An 18,822-nucleotide genomic window follows, 5' to 3' on the forward strand; every position below is an offset into this window, starting at 1 on the left:
CCACTGGTTGTTGGGAACTGAACTCAGGACCTCTGGAATAGCAAGCAGCCAGTGTTCTTATTCGCTGAGCAATGGGGTCAAGACCAGGCTGGAGAAACCCACAGAAACAGCTGACCTGAGCAAGTAGGAGCTCATGGACCTCAGACTGAGAGCTGGTAAACCAATATAGGACTGACCCAGACTGCCTGAATATGGGTGTCAGTCAAGAGGCCTGGGCAGTCTATGAGGCCTCTGGCAGTAGATCAGTACTTATCCCTATGGGCCATAACCTATGAAGGGATACTCTCTTCATGTGTTATGGGGGGGTACATGTGAGTTGGGGGGGTATGGGGTGTGTGTGTATGTGTGTGGGCTTAGTCCCTGCCCCAAATGATGTGACAGACTTTGATGCTCCCCATGGAAGGTCTCACTCTCCCTGGGTAGTGGATGCGGGGGGGGGAGGGTCAGTGGGGAGCTTGGGAGGATGGGAGGGATAGGGAACTGGGACTGGTATGTAAAATAAGATTGTTTCTAATTTAAATAAAAATTCATTAAAAATGGGATACAGAAGGAGAAAAGTGTTTAACATTCTTAGCTATCAAGGAAATTCAAATTAAAACATATGATGAGATTTCATCTTAACAGGCCAAGATGGCTGTTATTAAGAAAAAAAAGGCAACAATGGTAGGGGCACGGGGAAAGAGAATGCATGCATGTCCACTGTCTGTGGGCTTGTGAACGGGTGCAGTCTCCAGGGGAATCTGTGCAGAATTGCCTCAGCGAAGAACCGCAATAGTGCCTGCTTGCACTAGTCCTGAAACACAACCAGAGACTCTGTACCTCACCAGAGACACTCCCACGCCCGTGTCCTGTGAGTCTCTATTCACAACAGCAAGGACACGGAATTCACCTAGATACACATCAACTGAAGAGTGGATAATGAAAATGTGGCACCATCGGTTTTATTCACTTGTGAAGAAAGGTGGAATTTTGAAATTCTCAGGGTAATGGATGGAACTGGAAAAGGATTAAATCAAGAGTAAGGAAACTCAGGCCTGGATGGACAATTGCCTGCACACTCTTTTTCACACGTAGATCCTTGGTATGTGTTCTTAGCAGGTTGAGTCTGGAATAACGATAGAGACCGGGAGGATGAAAGGTGCAGAGAAATAATTCAGCTGGAAACATCTCCTTTACTTTGCACATACACTTTGAAACCCCCTCAACAGGAGACCGAAGTTTTAAGAAAGCTGCTGGGGACGGTATGCTGGGCCTTGCAGGCATGAAGCACAGTTCTGCTACTGACTTACCCTTCAGGTCCATTGCTCTCTCCTCTTAGACTCATGGAAATGGGAATCTCACATTAAACACACATATCTTCCTGTTGATGTCATTATTTTCATTTATTTTGGCAAGCCCTATTTACCAAAACTGATGAAACAGCAAGGCTAGCAAATCGTTAAGATGTATTTTAAAAAATGAAATAGGTTTATACTTCTTCACACTGAAGACTTTCAGGTTCCTTCCTAAACTGCTCTGAAATTTACTATTTGTTACTGTATCTAGAGTCACCTTACTGTACCTGCACAGCCCAATGCCTTCCTTGTTCCTGTCAACTATAAGACAAAAATTAATTTTTAATGCTCACCAGTTTATAAAATCATTTGGGTATGGTTGACATAAAAACTCCATTTTGTTTTCATCAAATCTTTAACACCTGTGTAACTTGTAGGACTATAATTTCTATTTTGAGAAACAGAAACAGTCCTTATAAAAATCATTCATTAGTTTTCTTATTGAATCTAGGAGCCATTTTTGTTCATATTTTAGTAGCTTTTGACTGGCGGGAGACACTGCTGGTGACTTGCAGTGGGCATGAGAGCCACATCTTCGGATGCTCAGTCCTATCACATCTCTCAGGACTTCTTTTTGTGTCTGGTTCTTCTCGATGACATTGGCAGACGCAACAGCGGAGAGCACACAAGACTTACACACATAGCCAGTGGGTCAGACGTCTAGTTATAACACTTTAGCGTTATGATTCTCTGAAATTCACATTGCTGACATAATACCCATTTATGTCATTTTCATGCAATCTATAAACTTATATGAGAAAGGATTCTATACATTCTAAAGCAGTATCCAAATGGAAATATAAATTCCAGTGTCACATATATGAGATATTTGTGTTTTTTATTCTCGATATATTACTGTTAAATGGTTTCTTTTGAAAATAGACATTTGCATTAACCATATACATCCAGTCTAGTTTATAGGAGTGTTTATATTTACACACACACACACACACACACACACAGAAACTCCCTTGTACTAATTTACAGAACAGTTTTACAGTTAAAATAACTCAAAAACTTTTCTGCTCTGCCTAGAATAGAATACACCCATTTTCCTCACCATCTTACTATGAGTCCTTAGTCTGTACAATCTTACTTTTTCTTTGTTTCAAAGGTAGTAGACATTTGTAATTATTTTCTGCACAGCATCTGATTTACTTCCCATGGCTAAAGGAATACCACAGCCTATATGCAAACAGGTAAGAAATTTTATGAAAACTGGTCAGTAATTCTCTATAAGGGGCAAGAAATTTAGGTGGAGTAGTGTGTTTCACTTATCCTAGATAAAATGTCATAGTCAATGATATTATATTGTTTCAAGCACATAAGCAAAGGACAGCATCAGTAGTAGAAGCAGACAGCCTCAATATGCAGACAAAGAATGGAGAGGTCATATACCATGTCCATAGTTAGATAATCACCAGTCACATCCTAAACTTTCCAGGCCCAGTGACCCTCGGCCTCATTACTCTGTCAAATGATAGTCAAACCACTTCTAATATGTGGTACCATTCATAAATTATAAATTTATAAATGTGACTGATAAAAGGCTCTCTATACATACAAGATATAACTAAGAATACATTTGGTTAAACTAAATTAGTGCTACTTTCTGGTTTTTGTATTAATAGGATTCTCACTAAAAGGAACTACTTCTGTCTCACAGAAATAATTCTAAGGATTCATGTGCTATTCAGATTTATATATTATTATTTTTATTTAAAAGTTGTAAAAGGAAGAAATAGGGCACTGTTTTATTATTTTGATTTTTTATATCTCATAACATTTAAATACATTTAAAAGAGAAACAAACACAAACAAAACACTACATATCTTTCTTTTGTTCCTCTAAACAAATGGCAGACTACTATTACAACAAAATGTGTCAGAGTTTTGAAATTTAGATAGGATGTAGCTTCACCCCCTACAGTCTCACTCATATGGTAAGAACCTAATTCTGCGACCTCCTGTGCATTAACAACAGGTTCCCAAGGTCTATGATTGTTGGATAAAGCTTCTCCAGGGCCATCCATGTCTTTTAATAATTTCGTGCTCTCCTTCCTCACCACAGGTTAGGTGCCTCACACACATCATGTCTCAGTAAGTGTGAATTGCAGTTATGGAAGATGAGCCTCTGAAATGAATGTGATTTCCATATGCATGAGAGAACACTAAGAATTGTGAACAGGGGTAAGTTCACTCTCTTCACTCTGTGCAGATATGGGAAGATGAATCAGTACCATTGAGAGGGCAGCCAACAGTAACAAGCTCCCAGCCATTTTGTATCCTTCTCAAAGTTTTTCAGGCATCTACTGTGTGAAAGGCAGTGCAAGAAATGAGAAATCTGGGATAGATTTTACTTGATAAGATTCAACATAACAGTCTACTTGGCTGACATTGGCAAGGGAGATGATGAGAGAGTTCCATTAGAACTCTTGATTTTATGCAAGATAAATCACAATTGATTTTTCATTGTCATGCATGCCCTACAGTTTGACAGCAAACAGAAAATTTCCTAAAATAGTTAAGATGATTGTGTTTCAATATAGAGAAGTTAAAAAGTCCTGCACCTGTAGTTCAATGTTGTTTGAAGAGCAGAAACCATGTGACAGCCTTAAAAGCTCTGCTCATTTTGGTCCAAATTACTACTGAAAATACCAGTAACCAAATTTGCTTCCATGTGCACTGTTTTAAAGTAATGCTTCCTATTTTGCATACTTTAATCAAGTAAGTGGCTCTTGCTTACATTAGACAGGACCTTTGTGTCTCAGGATTTTAAGTTGGGCTTCTGTTTGTTCTAATGCAACAGCAACTGTAATCAGTGTTTCTGGGATCTTAGTTAAAACAAGAGAGGCTCAATTCAGGTCTCACTAGAGGTCACAGTCTTACATGTGGTTGCCTACCAAAAGTATCATAACAATGGCATTGAAGAGTCCAGTTTAAGGCACATAAATTGCATATTTTAAAGATTCTTCCAACATACAGTGAATTATGATAAATACCAGGGTAGTCTGGCCCTGAATTCTATAATTTAGTCATAATCCAAAGTTCATATGTTTACTAATTATTGTTACAAAATAATGACAATGTAAAGAATGCTAATTATCTTATAGCACTTTGGGAAAATTTGTGGCCCTTTGTGTTAGTTTCTATTTCTGGAATAACACAAAATTCATGTGGTTTTGCTTTCCTTTTTCCTTCTAGAAACATTGACTCTAAAAGGCTGAGGATAGGTGGTTAACCAAAAAGATGAGATCACTAACTTCAAGGAGTTATGGTCTTCTGGAGGAATGGGGCATCAAACAAAGACTTTACCAAACGCCACCTTATTTCTGAGAATATGTCATGTGATGCCTTCTTCGGCATGTAGTGCACCGAAGCTAGCTTTCCAGACAAGTCTGCTGCTTGTGCTCCTTAAAGGCCAAGCTTTCAGCCTCCATTGCATTCTCTGTCTTGATTGTAGGGAAACTCAGAGATAAATGTTATGAGGTTAATGTGATTATTTTATTATATGCTGATGGCCAATTACTTTGATCTTGAACTAACTAGATTCTGATTTAATAAAAATGGTCGTTTTAGCTATGACATCTTCTAGCTATGTTACTTCTTAGAGGCTTACCAAAGGAAAGGTCATAGGGAGAGAACTCAGATATAGTCACCCTACCACAAGGTCTTCTTAAAGTTGTATTTACAGTTGCATTTTAAAACTTGAATTGTTCTATATACTCATTTTTGTATAAAGCAATATAAAATTTTTATACAAGTTCCAACTTGGAGTTATCTTTAAAGCCTGTAATGATGTCTAAAAATGAGGATTTCGATTACCTTCAGCTCTATAACAGAAACAAGAACTGATTAACATTTCATAGAAATACCACAGAACATGCTATGTTAAAAAAAATCAAAATTTCACCACCTTTTAAATCCTACAGTACTTTAATGGCACTTCTAATAGTGCCTAACACTTGGAAGGATTCCACTGTTTGGCTCCTACAAAGTGGGTTTTTGACAGCAAATGTGTAGGAACCACGATCTATACTGAAACTTGAATCTGAGCCATTTAGACAGGATGATGTTGCCCAAATGTGAAGTGGTTTCCATTGGCAATACCATAATATCTTCTCAGTGAAGCATGAAGCTGAGTTTGGGGGATGTTTAGCTACCAAAGAAGCAGACATTGTCTAAGTCTTGATCAGATGGAAAAAAATTGAGAAAGATTTGCTGGCATTCATTCATTAGAAAATGAAAAAAACTAAGATGCCAAATAAAGTTAACAGCTCCAAGGAGAAGCTGGAACTTGCTTTCTGAAGGCTTCATCATCACTGTCCTGTTCATTGACGCCAATAAATGTGCATTGAATTCTTGAGTTCTTACCATGTGCAAAACACAACGATGGGAGTTTTAGTCGTAATGGTCCAGAAAGTCTCAGGCTCCGATCAGAGGGATCTAGCTATTTTCTCCAAGCATAAGCACCCCCATTTATTAACCTAATTTTTTATCTCCTTGATTCTAAACACTTCTTATCCGTCTTTATAAACCACCTCACCTCTCACCTGACTATAATTCCATATAAATAGCATAGGGTTTTGATGATAGCAGATTTTCAATAAATATGTATGAACAGAAGGAAGAGAACACAATGGTCTTAGGTTTAGTGGCAGACAGGAAAGAGGTTATGTCCTGCTGTCAGATATCTTTGTTTTCAACCCTGTACATCATTCAGCATAGTGCCTAGCATATACCAGGTATTTAAAATTGTTTATTAATTAATAATATGCAAATAATCTTGTAGAAAACATTCATTTAGTCTTTACTATGCTTTCAAAAATTTTAGTTAATTACTTTATTTGTGTACATATGTATTGTGGTAGTTTGGGTGAGATATGGCCCCCATTAGGTTCATACATTTGAATGTTTAGTTCCTAGATGGTGAAACGATTTTGGGAAGGATTAGAAGGTGTAGCCTTGTTGGTTTCCAAAGCCCATTCCCAGCCCAGTCTCTCTCTCTCTCTCTCTCTCTCTCTGCCTCTAAATGGCAGGTCAGGAGGTGAGCTCTTAGCAATTGCTCCAGTGCCACGCTCCTACCATGGTTATCATGGAGCCACACTCTGAAACAATAAGTGAGCCCCCATTAGATGCTTTCTTTTATAAGTTGCCTTGGTCATGGTGTCTTTCTACAACAATAGAAAAGTAATTAAGACATCTGTATGTGTGCATATGTGTGTGTGAGTGCAGGGACACAAATGCTATGGCATATATGTGCAGGTCAGAAGACCTCCAGAGTAGGAAATGAGGATTCGAAAGAAGTCATCAGGCCCACACACAAACATCTCTAAACACTGAGAAATGTCACAGATAATTAATATCTTTAAATGGAATTTTCACAATATGTGTTCTCATTACTTTCATTTTAGAGATGGTATAATAAAGTTTACTGGAATTAGGTAACTTTGTTAATCAGATGGTGACTTGTGGAGAGGTAGGAATACAGCCTAGTCACCTTGACTGCAACCCATTGCAAGGTAGCATATTATAAAGTCCAGATAAATGGCAAACATCACATATTCTCTAACTTTGGATGATGTGACCAGTAAAAATCAGCAGTGGAGACACTTTTATGCAGAAGTGAACTTGGTTGTTTAGAAGAAAGTAGGAGCCACAGGGGTCAGGGTTCAAGGACACTACAAGAAAATCCACAGATTTGATTAGCCTGGGCTCACAGGATCTTACCGAGACTGAACCGACAACCAGGGATCCTACATGGGACTGACCAGTGCTTTCTATACATATATGTTACAGTTGTGTAGCTTGGTCCTCTTGTGGGACTCCAAACAGTGGGAGCAGGGGCTGGTTCTAAGTCTCCAGATGGCTTTTGAGATCCTACTCCTTACACTGGGTCACCTTGCCCAGTCTTAACATATGGGGAGGTGCTTAGGCTTGATATGCCAATGCTTTGTTGATGTCTGTGGGAGGCCAGTCCTTTCCTGAAGAGAAACAGAGGAGTGGATTGGAGACTGGGAACAGGGGAGGGACTAGGAGAAGAGGCGGGAGGGGAATCTGTCACTGGAATATAAAATTAGTAAATAAAAAATTAAATAAAATAAGAAGAAAGTAGGAATAGTTAAGCACGGAGAAGACAAGTCAGTAAGTTAAGAAAAGGAATGGGTAGCGATGCTCATAACCAGCTTGGGCAGAGTGTGCACCTGTGCATAGAAGTAGACCCTAACAGGCTGGCAGGGACAAGACACAAAGGACACAAAACTTGGTTTTCAACTCTCTAGGCAGAAGAGGTAAAATACATTATTTTTCAAACAGAGAAGATATGGAAAGCTGTTTTCCAGAGAGAGATAGGATGTAGTAACGCACAAGTAATTGCAGACAGGGCACCCAGAGAGGGGAAGGCCAAGGAGGCGGGGTCAAGATAGCCGCTCCAAAACTAAGGAAGAAATTCCAAATCAAAGGGAAAAAGACACAGACTAGGTGACTGTCATGCCAGAGAGTGGTTAGTCAGACTGTCTTGTGGGACACACTGAGGATACTATCACCAACAGCAACAGTAATATTTAAAAAATAGAAATAATTCTTATAAGACACGGCTTAATATATGATAGGACATATATTAAACCAGGCATCAGGCTACAACAGAGGGCAGAATGATGAGTAGGACAAATGCTGTTCCTGATTTTTGTAGGCTTGAGAGTTTGAAAAAAGAAAGTAGCTATAATAACATGGTTGATAGCAATACAGAGGTGTGTTTATGATGGAGCTCAGAGCATATGGCGACATAAGTTAAGAGCATACACAGAGTAGAGTTTGGGACTTCTTTGAGAAAATCACATTTAAATATTGGTCTTGTTAGTAGTTGGGAACCATGAGCAAGGAATGACAGGTTGAGTGAGCATCACAATGCCTTCTCAACAGTAGCTCCTTCTTGGGAAGCTACATTGCTGCCAGGCCCATTTCAGGACAATGAGGAGTCAACCCCAGTCATGGCTAAATGAGCTAGAGACATCAATTGAGCTGATACAGCCAATCCACTGGCCTGTTACCTATGGTCTTGAGAAAATGGATGAAAAATAAACAATTTTCTTAAAAATTTGAATAGAAAAAACCCCAAGAAATCCTCGGGTCTCTACCTGAATGAGCATTGATGAAATTGGAACTGGAGACACCCAGAGGCCACGCTTTGCCAGAAGCTTCCAGCAGAAAGAGAACACAGAGAGCAGAAGGCACTGGCCAGTATGAGCAAAAGAGAAACAGAGAACTTTCAAGAAAATGCCACGTGTTCTATGAGCAGAAGAGCTTTCTTTTGTAGAGCAATATTAATTTTCAATGATTTCTAATCAGAAGCCGATGACTCTACTCAGGACAACTCAGGCTCATTTCACATTAGAGCTACATTAGAAAGTGGCTTCCATTGCAATTTCAATGTAGAATCCAGTCTTTAGCATTTTGTGTAAGAATTCTTTAGGAGATAAATTACACATTCACAGTGAGAACTGAGAATTGAGCTAGCTGTGCAAGTTTCTATTCTTTTTAGGGAAAAAGGCTCAATTAAAACAGGTCATCCCAGATTGGATAAAAGTAAACTAAAAAGGAAAGCCTGTATTGAGTTCAGCTACCAGGGTAAATAAATTACTACATACAGAAACAAATCTGTTCACTACTTTTAAATGTCTTTAATTGTCATAATTATAGCAAGCTTATCTCAACACAGATGTATGGGATACATTCTTAGGAAAATTGCCACAACTGTTGATACTTACACTCAAATGTTATATTTGTATGTTATATACCAGACACATACAGACGAAATATATTTAAATACACCTACACACCTAACTAAATGTCTTTAGTAAGATACCAATTATACCAACAAACAGAGTAAGCCAATAAACAGCACTGATAAATTAGGCCAATAAACGGAATGATGTGACCTCTTCACATTTCTTTACTTGTGTACAGAGCAGTGCTGAGGATGATCCCCTCCCTCCAACTCTTTAGTGCTCACCACTAAATAGATGGGAGCAAGTCTGCTCCTCGATAACTTCAGTCCTCCCCGACACCCCCCCCCCCCGTGTGTGTGTGTGTGTGTGTGTGTGTGTGTGTGTGTGTGTGCGCGTGCGCGCGTGCACGCGCATGTGCGGGTGCACCCATGACAATGGAGATCAGAAGTCAACCTAAAGTGTTGTTCTGCAGGAGCAATCTATTTAATTTTTGGGATAGGGTCTTTTATTGGAACCAGAGGCTTATTGATCAGACTAGACTAGTTGGCCAGTGAACCCTATGGTTCTACCTGTCATTACCTACCCAATGCTGGCATTACAAACAAATGCCACCATGAGCTCCCCAAGGTGAGATTAGAAGCATACAATGCTATGCTTTACTTTTATATGGATACTGGGGATCAAACTCGGGTACCCATGCCTGTGTAGCAAACACTTGAGTGAGCCATCTTCACAGACCATTAAGTTCCATTTCATATTTTATCATGCTATTCTGTGCCATTCCTACAACAACTCTGGAGAAGATAATTTATAAGTATGAATTTATTCCTCCTAATTCTGGACACTGGGAAGTCCAAGGTCCAGCTATCACTAGGTTTAACAAAACAATGACTGCTCCATCTTCATAAGGGATGACATAAAAGGAAGAGAGATGTACTTCCTTCAGTGTCTTTCATAAAGCATCTAATCTTATTTGCCAGGGTCGTACTCTCATGAGTCAATCATAAAGTCTTACTTTTTAATATAGCCCGTGGGAACACCTGATTTTGTTGGGTAAACCTTTAAGCCACCCTATACTTTTCTGTCAGCCAGTTGCTTCTATTTTCCATAACTGCCTTCTCCAACCCTTCTCCAACCTCATCTCCTAGAAACAAAAATGTAAAAACTGCAGTCTGTAACCAGGCAACACCTCCAGGGGAGGGATTAGGACATGAACCCAGCCATATAGGACCTACAATCTGTCCTACCTATGAAATGTGCTGGGGTAATAGTGGTAAAGAGATTGTGGGAATGGCCAAGCAATGACTGGTCCAGCCTGAGGCCCATGCTATGAGAGTGAGCCCACCCATGATACTGCCTGGAGCACCAGGAACTAAAGGTTGGATGGCTCAGAGACCTAGGATAGAATGAAAGATGACTGGAGAAAAAATGTCAACATAATGATGCCTAAAAATATTCTGCTATGCTCATAGATTGGTGTCTAGGCCAATAGTCACCAGAGAGCCTTCATCCAACAAATGATGGAAATAGATGTAGAGACCCACAGCCAGACATTAGGCAGAGCTTGGGGAATGCTGCTGAAAAGAGGGAGGAAGGATTGCAGGAGTCAGAGAGGTTAATAACATCACAAGAAAACTCACAGAATCAACTAACCTGGAGTCATAGGAGCTCACAGGGAGCCTGCATGGATCTGACCTAGGTCCTCTGCATATATATTATGGTTGTCTAGCAGGGTCTCCTAACAGTGGGAGCAGGGGCTGTCTCTGACTCTGTTGCTGGGTTTTGGGAACCTATTCCTTATACTGGGTACCTTTGCCCAGCCTTAATACAAGGGTAGGCACTTAGTCCTACTGCAATTTGATATGCCATGTTTGGTTGATACTTATGGTAAACCTGCCCTTTCTTGAATAGAAGCAGAGGAGGAGTATATTGGAGCAGCAGAGGTAAAGTGGGGGGAAGGAGCTGGGAGGAGAGGAGCGAGGGGAAACTGTGGCCAGGATGTAAAATAAATAAATATTAAAAAAAGAAAAAGAAAAAAACCAACTGCAGTCAAATGATAAACTAATTAATTACTTGTGTTGACCTGTTCCACAGTTGGACTTAAGTCACTACTTGGGTTATGGGGTAAAGTACTTATTTATATAGGTAAGATTAATTATCTTTCTCCTGCCCTCATCTAAATCAAGCCACGAGGCCCAGGCTGGCCTGAACTCTGGCTCTTCCTGCCTCTGAAGTCTGAGAGTTCAGGCCAGCGGTAGCATACCTCGCCTCTTGGGCTCGTTTTCATTCCTCTGAGAAAAGGTACTCCAGGCCTGTCCTTTCCATTTGGGCTGAGCTTAGCAAATCATTTTAGACTAAGGGGTACTGAGAAGGAAAATAGGGAGAGATGCTTGTTAGGGGAAGGGGAGTGGACTGACCACATGCCTATCTCAGGTTTGCTCCACGCAGAGCAAGAATGAAGGCATGGGATGGACTTCACTGGGACACTTAGGAAGACAGTGGATCTGTTCCCCTTCCATTCTGCAGTTGAGTTTCAGGAGTGGGAAGGAGAGAAACAAGCAGGTAGTGAAGATCATTTCATATGCCAAAGGTGATTTTCATATTAGTCACAAGTATTTGCTAAATGAAGAGTAGATTGCTTACAGGAGACTACCAAAAATTGCAATGAGAAATTAATCTCCTAGGTAGAGTGAAGATATTTATTTCTAGAACTTTTTTTTACTTTAATGGTTGAAAGAGTTTTGTTTTTCTTTTTTTCTCAATATATTTTTTATTTGAATTAGAAACATGCATGCTTCACATGTCAATCCCAACTCCCTCTCCCACCCCTCCTTCCCTGTCACTCCACCAATCCCCCCCCAGCTCCCCACCCTATTCCCATATCATTCCCCAGGGAGGGTGAGGCCCTCCTTGGGGGGATCTCCAGAGTCTGTCATTTCATTCAGGGAAGGACCTAGGCCCTTCCCCATGTGTCTAGGCTGAGAGTGGAATGGGCTCTCAGAGTCTATCTGTATGCCAGGAATAAATACTGCTCCACTCTCCAAGGTCCACAGATTGTCGAGGCCTCCTCTCTGTCACCCAGGTAGGGGAGGGGTGTCTGGATCAGTCCCATGCTGGCCCCTCAGTCATCAGTCTGGGGTCCATGTGTTCCCCCTTGTTTAGGTCAGCTGCCTCTGTTGTTTTGTTTTTCTTGAGTGCAAGTAAAAGTAATATTTTTATCATACTAACTGTATCTGTTTCAAACTCATTTGCCAGGCTGAGGTGGTGTGCACTTATAATCCCGGAACTCAGGAGGCAGAGGCAGAGGGAGCTCTGAGTTCCAGGCCAGCCTGGCCTACAGAGTGAGTTTCAGGATAGCCAGAACTACGCAGAGAAACCCTGTCTCAGAAAAACCAAACCAAAACAACAACAACAGCACAATTCATTTGTGGGCAGAGAGAGGGCTAAGATCATTTGTTGCTCTTCTCAGGACCTGGGTTCAGAATGTTTGTAGAACCCAAATGGTGCTCATAGCCACCTGCAATGCCAGTTCCGGGGGATCTGACCCCCTACAGACATCCTCGATACCAGGGACGCTGTGGTATACATGTATTGATGCAAGGAAAACACTAATACACAGAAAATAAACTAAGCAAATCTAAAAGTAAATAATCATTTAATTTCATTATTATAAGAGGAAAATTATCAAGGTAGTGTTGTATGTTGTGAAGAACATTAACAAGGACTAAAAATATACTCTCTTTGTTTCTAATGTACTTTAAAAATAACACATTAATATATAATTTATTAGATATTAGGATTGTTACACAAGCTTGTTTCTTGGGTCCATTTGATTGGAAAATCTTTTCCCAACCCAACCCTTTACTCTGAAGTAATGTCTATCTTTGACGTTGAGATGTGTTTCTTGTATGCAGCAGAAAGATGGATTCTGTCTTTGTATCCACTCTGTTTGCTTGTGTCTTTTTAGGCAAGTTAAGATCATTGATATTGGCACAACCAGCTGAGGCCTGGGTACTGTTGACTGCAACGGATACCAGAGTATTGGACCTGCTTGCACCCAGCAGAAGGGAACTCTGGTCCTGCACTTACCAGGAGAGGAAGAGACTCCTTCTGCACCCATTGGAAGAAGAGATAGGAAGGAGACATATTAAAAACACACTCAGTAACAGAAAAACCAATATGACACCACCAGAGTGTAGAGACTGTACACCAGCAAGACCCAAACATTCCAATGCAAATGAAGCAGAAGAGAATGACCTAAAAAACATCTTCATGAAAAGGATAGCGGCCCTCAAACAGATATGAGAAAATCTCTTAAGGAGATGGAAGAAAAAACAAAACAAAAAATGCAAGAAATGGAGGAAAAGACAAAGCAAATATTCCAAGAAACAATTCAAACAGTGCAAGCATTGAAAGTTGAAATAGAGACAATAAAAAAAAACAGTCTGAGGGAATGCTAGAAATAGAAAAGCTGGGCAAATGGTCAGGTACTACAGATGCAAGCATAACCAACAGAATACAAGAGATGAAAGAGAGAATCTCAGATGTTGAAGATACACTAGGAAAAATAGATTCATTGACCAAAGAAAATATTAAGTCCAACAAATTCTTAACACAAAATATCCAGGAAATATGGGACACCATGAAAAGACCAGACCTAAGAATAACAGGTGTGAAGAAGGTGAAGAAACCCACCTCAAAGGGGCAGAAAACATATGCAACAAAATCATACAAGAAAACTTTTCCAACCTAAAGAAAGACATGCCAATGAAAGTACAAGAAGCTTACAAAACACCAAATAGAGTGAACCACAAAAAAGCCCCCTTGCCACATAATAATCAAGACCCCAAACATACAGAATATAGAAAGAATATTAAGCGCAGCTATGGAAAAAGGTCAAATAACATATAAAGGCAAACCTATCAGAATTACACCTGACTTATCCATGGAAACTCTGAAAGCTAGAAAGTCTTGGATAGATATTCTACCAACGCTAAGAGACCATGGATGCCAGCCCAGACTACTATACCCGGCAAAGCTCTCAATCACTATAGATACAGAAAACAAGATATTTCATGACAAAACCAGATTTAAACAATACATAATTGTTTAACCCAGCCCTACAGAAAGTTCAGGAAGGAAAACTCTAACCCAATGAATTTAACTACCACCAGAAAACCACAGGCAATAGATAATCCCACTTTACCAACAGCCAAAAGAAAAACGGGGTGGAATTCCACATACAATTCTACCACCATCAACCATTCCAAAACAAACAAGAATGAGCAGTCAAAGGTCATTAATATCCCTCAATATTAATGGTCTTAACTCACCCATAAAAAGACACAGACTAACAGAATGGACTCAAAGACAGAATCCATCCTTCTGCTGCATACAAGAAACACACCTCAGCTTCAAAGACAGACAATACCTCAGAGTTAAGGGCTGGGAAAAGATTTTCCAATCAAATGGCCCCAAGAAACAAGCAGGGGTAGCAATCCTAATATCTAACAAATTAGACTTTAAAATAAAATCAATCAAAAGAGATGAAGGGTGAGTACTCAACATCCTTAGCTACTAGGGAAATGCAAATCAAAACAACTCTGAAATATCATCTCATTCCAGTCAGAATGGCTAAAATAAAAAACACCAGTCACAGTTTATGCTGCAGAGGATATGGAGAAAGGGGAACACTCCTCCACTGCTGGTGGGAGTGCAAACTTGTATAGCCACTTTGGAAATTAGTATGGAGATTCCTCAGGAAAATGGGAATCAGTCTACCATAAGACCCAGCAATTCCACTCTTAGGCATATGCCCAAAAGATGCAAATTCATACAACAAGGTTGTCTGTTCCACTATTTTCATAGCATCATTGTAATAGCCAGAACATGGAAGCAACCTAGATGCCTCTCAACTGAAGAGTGGATAGAGAAAATGTGGTACATTTACACAATGGAGTACTATTCAGCAGAATAGAAAACAATGGAGTCTCGAAATTTGCAGGCAAAAGGATGGCACTAGAGGAAACCATCCTGAGTGAGGTAACCCAGTCACAAAAAGACAAACAAGGTATGTACTCACTGGTATAAAGATTTTAGACATGGATCAGGGGAATACCAGCCTACAATCTCACTGCCAGAGAGTGTGGGAAACAGGAAGGACCTAAGAGAGATATGCATGGTACCCCGGAGAAGGGGAATGGGACAGGATCTACTGAGTGGATTGCGAGCATGGCGGGGTGGGGGGGTGGAGGGAGCTGGGAGGAAGAGAGGGGGAAAAGAGGAGGGGAGAGGAAGACATGGGGGAGAGGAAGGTTGAGTTGGGGGAAGAACAGAAGAGACCAGGATGAGAGATACCATCATAGAGGGAGTCATTATAGGTGTGAGGAGAGATTTGGCATAGTGTCATTTCCATAGTTCTATAAGGATGACACTAACTGGCAAACTAAGCAATAGTGGAGAGGCTACCTTAAAAGCCCTTCCCCAATAATGAGATTGTGGACTACCTTACATGCCATCCTAGAACCTTCATCCAGTGGTTGATGGCAGACACCCACAGCTAAGCAGTGAACTGAACTCCTGGAACCCAGTTGCAGAGAGGGAGGAGTGATGAGCAAAGGGGTCAAGACCAGGCTGGTGAAATTCACAGAGACAGCTGACCTGAACAAGTGTGGGGGGGTGCTCATGGACGACAGACTGATGGCTGTGAGGCCAGCATGGGACTGATCCAGACCCCCTGAATGTGGGTGTCAGTGAGGGGGCCTCGGTATTAGAGATCAGTATTTATCCCTGGCATCTGAATGGACTTTGGGAGCCCATTCCACATGGAGGGATGATTTCTCATCCTGGACACATGGGGGAGGACCTAGGCCCTGTTCAGGATGAAATAACACACTTTGGAGATTCCCCATGGAGGGCCTCACCCTCCCTGGGGAGCGAAGTGGGGATTGGGTGGGAGGTTGAGGGGTTAGATGGGGGTGGGGGAGGAGGGGAGAGAGAAGGAGCTGGGATTGACATGTGAAACAAGCTTGTTTCTAATTTAACTAAAAATCATTGACATTGAGGGATATTAATGATCATTGATTGTTAATTCTTGTTTGTTTTGGGTTTGTTGTTGTTGGTATTGTGTGTTGATTTCCTCCCTTTTTTCTTTCGTTGTTTGGTAATGTGGGATTATCTATTGCCTATGTTTTTGTGAGTGTAGTTATCTTCCTTGGGCTGGAGTTTTCCTTCCAGTACTTTATGTAGGGCTGGATTTGTGGCTATGTTTTGTTTAAATCTGGTTTTAACATGGAATATCGCCATGTATAGTGATTGAAAGCTTTTCTGGGTATAGTAGTTTGGGCTGGCACCCATGTTCCTTTATGTTTGTAGAACATCTATCCAGGACCTTCTGGCTTTCAGGGTTTCCATTGAGAAGTCGGGTGCATTTCTGATAGGTCTGCCTTTCTATGTTACTTGATTTTTCCTTTGCTGTTCTTGAGTGAGGTAACCTAATCACAGTAAGCAAGCATGGTATGTACTCATCATATATGGATATTAGACATAGAGCAGAGGATTACCACCCTACAGTCCACACCACCAGATAAGCTAGTGAACAAGGAGGGCTCCAAGAGAAGAATACATGGTCCCCCAAAGAAGCTGAGGGGAGCACAAGAACCCCTGAGCAAATTGGGAGGGGAAAAGGGGAGAAGGGGAGAGGGAGAGAAGAGGAGGGGGAAGAGAACAAGAGAGAACAGGAGGACTGAGACGGGAGGAACAGGGTAGGTCAAGAAAGGGGATGCCTTGATAGAGGGAGCCAGTATAGGTTTGGAGAGAGATATGGCACAGGGAAAATGCTAGGGGGTCCACAGGGATGACCTGAACTAAGAATTTAGGTAGTGGTGGGGAGGCTGCCTTTGATGCCCTTCCTCTATAATTAAATTGATGACTAGCTTGGTTGCTGTTCCTAGAACCTTCATCCAGTAGCTGATTGAAGCAGAAGTAGGTACCTATGCTAAACACTGAGCCCTTTAATCCAGTTGCAGAGAGGGAGGAGGGATGAGCAAAGGAGCCAAGACCATGCTGGAGAAACCCGCAGAAACAGTTGACCTGACCTAGTGAGAGCATGGAGACCCTAGTTGTAAAGCTGGGGAACCAGCATTGGACTGAACCAAGCCCGCTAAGTGTGGGTGCCAGCTAAGAGGCCTGGGCAGTCTATGGAACCTTGAACAGTGGAGCCAGTATTGATCCCTAGAGCACAAATGGACTTTTGGAGCCCATTCCCTATGGAGAGATACTATTGCAGCCCAGATACAAGAAAGAGGGTCTAGGCCCTCCTCCAAATGATGTGATGAACTTTGATGGTCACCCGTGGAGGGCCTCACTATCCATGGGGAATGGTGGTTTGGGAGGGTTGGTGGGATTCATGGGAGGATGGCTGGGCGAGGGAATGGGAGGATTGATAAGTAAAATATGATTTTCTAACATAAAAAATTAAAAAATAACACATTAAAATGATGTATCTCGATGGTGTTTCTTCAAAACAATCATTATTTGATTTGAAAAAAAATTTAGCCCCAAAATGTCCTTTTGTATAAGGTCTTTAACTTGTAAGTTGTCTTTTTGTACTTCCAGTGTATTAGGAATAACTTTCAGCTGGGCAGTAGTGGCATACACTTTTAGTCCCAGCACTTTGGAGGCAGAAGCAGGTGATCTCTTTATGTTAGAGGCTACAGAAAGAATCCTGTCTCTAAAACCAAAAGAAAGAAACAAACAAAACCCAAAAAACTCAAACCAAACCAAAAACACAACAAAAACCCCAAACATGTTTCAAAGTAAAACAAATACACTAACAAGAATCATTAAATAAATAAAGTTGTAGGAGTAGACATATTAGCCTATCCTTAGTATAGATAGTATAGCACCTCAAGAAAAGACCAGAGAGAATAAAATGTATTAATGTTTTAGAATCATGTGTACATAATAGAAAATCAATTACATTCCACTACAGTAACTAAATAACTAGTGTAATATATGAGAACAATCCTGGTCACTACTTACTCTTTTCAGTAGTGACTATAAGAATAAGTCTATATGAAGTGATTTCCACAGAAAACAGTAACAGATTTTATGGTATATAAGCTACCTAAGTGCACACGTTTCTCAGATGTTGTTTCTCACCCCCAAACGGCATTTATACCAATCTCGATTGATATGTATATCACTGAGATAGGACCACTGGCTCACAATCACGTGGACAGCAATCAAGTTTGAAGAAATAAAGCACAACGTCCAAGGACGAGAAGTCAGACTGGAGACTGAATATGGGTGGCCCAAGGATAAAGTTGTGAACACCCAGCAACCCCAGAGCAGTTTGAACTTACAGAATTTAGGATGATAAACAGGGAGCAGTGCACAGTGCTCTATTACTACAGCACATTCTTCATGCCAGAGTTTATTCTACACAGAAAACTGCAAACAAATAATGATAAGCCTTCATAGCATGTCTGATAATCTGCGACAACAATTCTACCACTGTCACTGTGGCCGCTGGAGGAACCTGCACACCCTGAGCCTTGACCTATGCGGGCTTTTATCTGCATGTGTATTCTCCACAGGCCATGCAATAAAGGCCAAATGATAATTTACACATAAATCGTCTTCCTCTACAGCAAAGGCACCAGAGACATTTCTTTTCTCTGGGCAGAGAGAAAGGCAGCCCGGTCCCAAGCTTGTCGCACTAGGAATCACACACGTGAAAGTGATTTGCTGGAAAATAG

The 18,822-nt window shown here is 40.9% G+C and overlaps 1 protein-coding gene across 8 annotated transcripts in view; it reads right to left on the minus strand.

Annotated features, from left to right (window-relative positions):
* The window catches only part of Fam172a (family with sequence similarity 172 member A), a 374,184-nt gene that overhangs the window by 22,994 nt on the left and 332,368 nt on the right, over positions 1 to 18,822 (minus strand). Inside the window, exon 11 of one of the 8 annotated variants that reach the window (XM_040729037.1) lies at positions 917 to 1,105. The exons of the other annotated variants lie outside the window; for them this stretch is intronic. Within the exon in view, the coding sequence (XP_040584971.1) occupies positions 1,092 to 1,105 (14 nt within the window). The 3' untranslated portion in view covers positions 917 to 1,091. Of the gene's footprint in view, positions 1 to 916; positions 1,106 to 18,822 lie in introns of those variants that run through there. 8 annotated transcript variants of the gene reach the window in all.

This window comes from Mesocricetus auratus, unplaced genomic scaffold (genome assembly GCF_017639785.1).
Source record: "Mesocricetus auratus isolate SY011 unplaced genomic scaffold, BCM_Maur_2.0 Super-Scaffold_100020, whole genome shotgun sequence".
Lineage (NCBI taxonomy): Eukaryota > Metazoa > Chordata > Mammalia > Rodentia > Cricetidae > Mesocricetus > Mesocricetus auratus.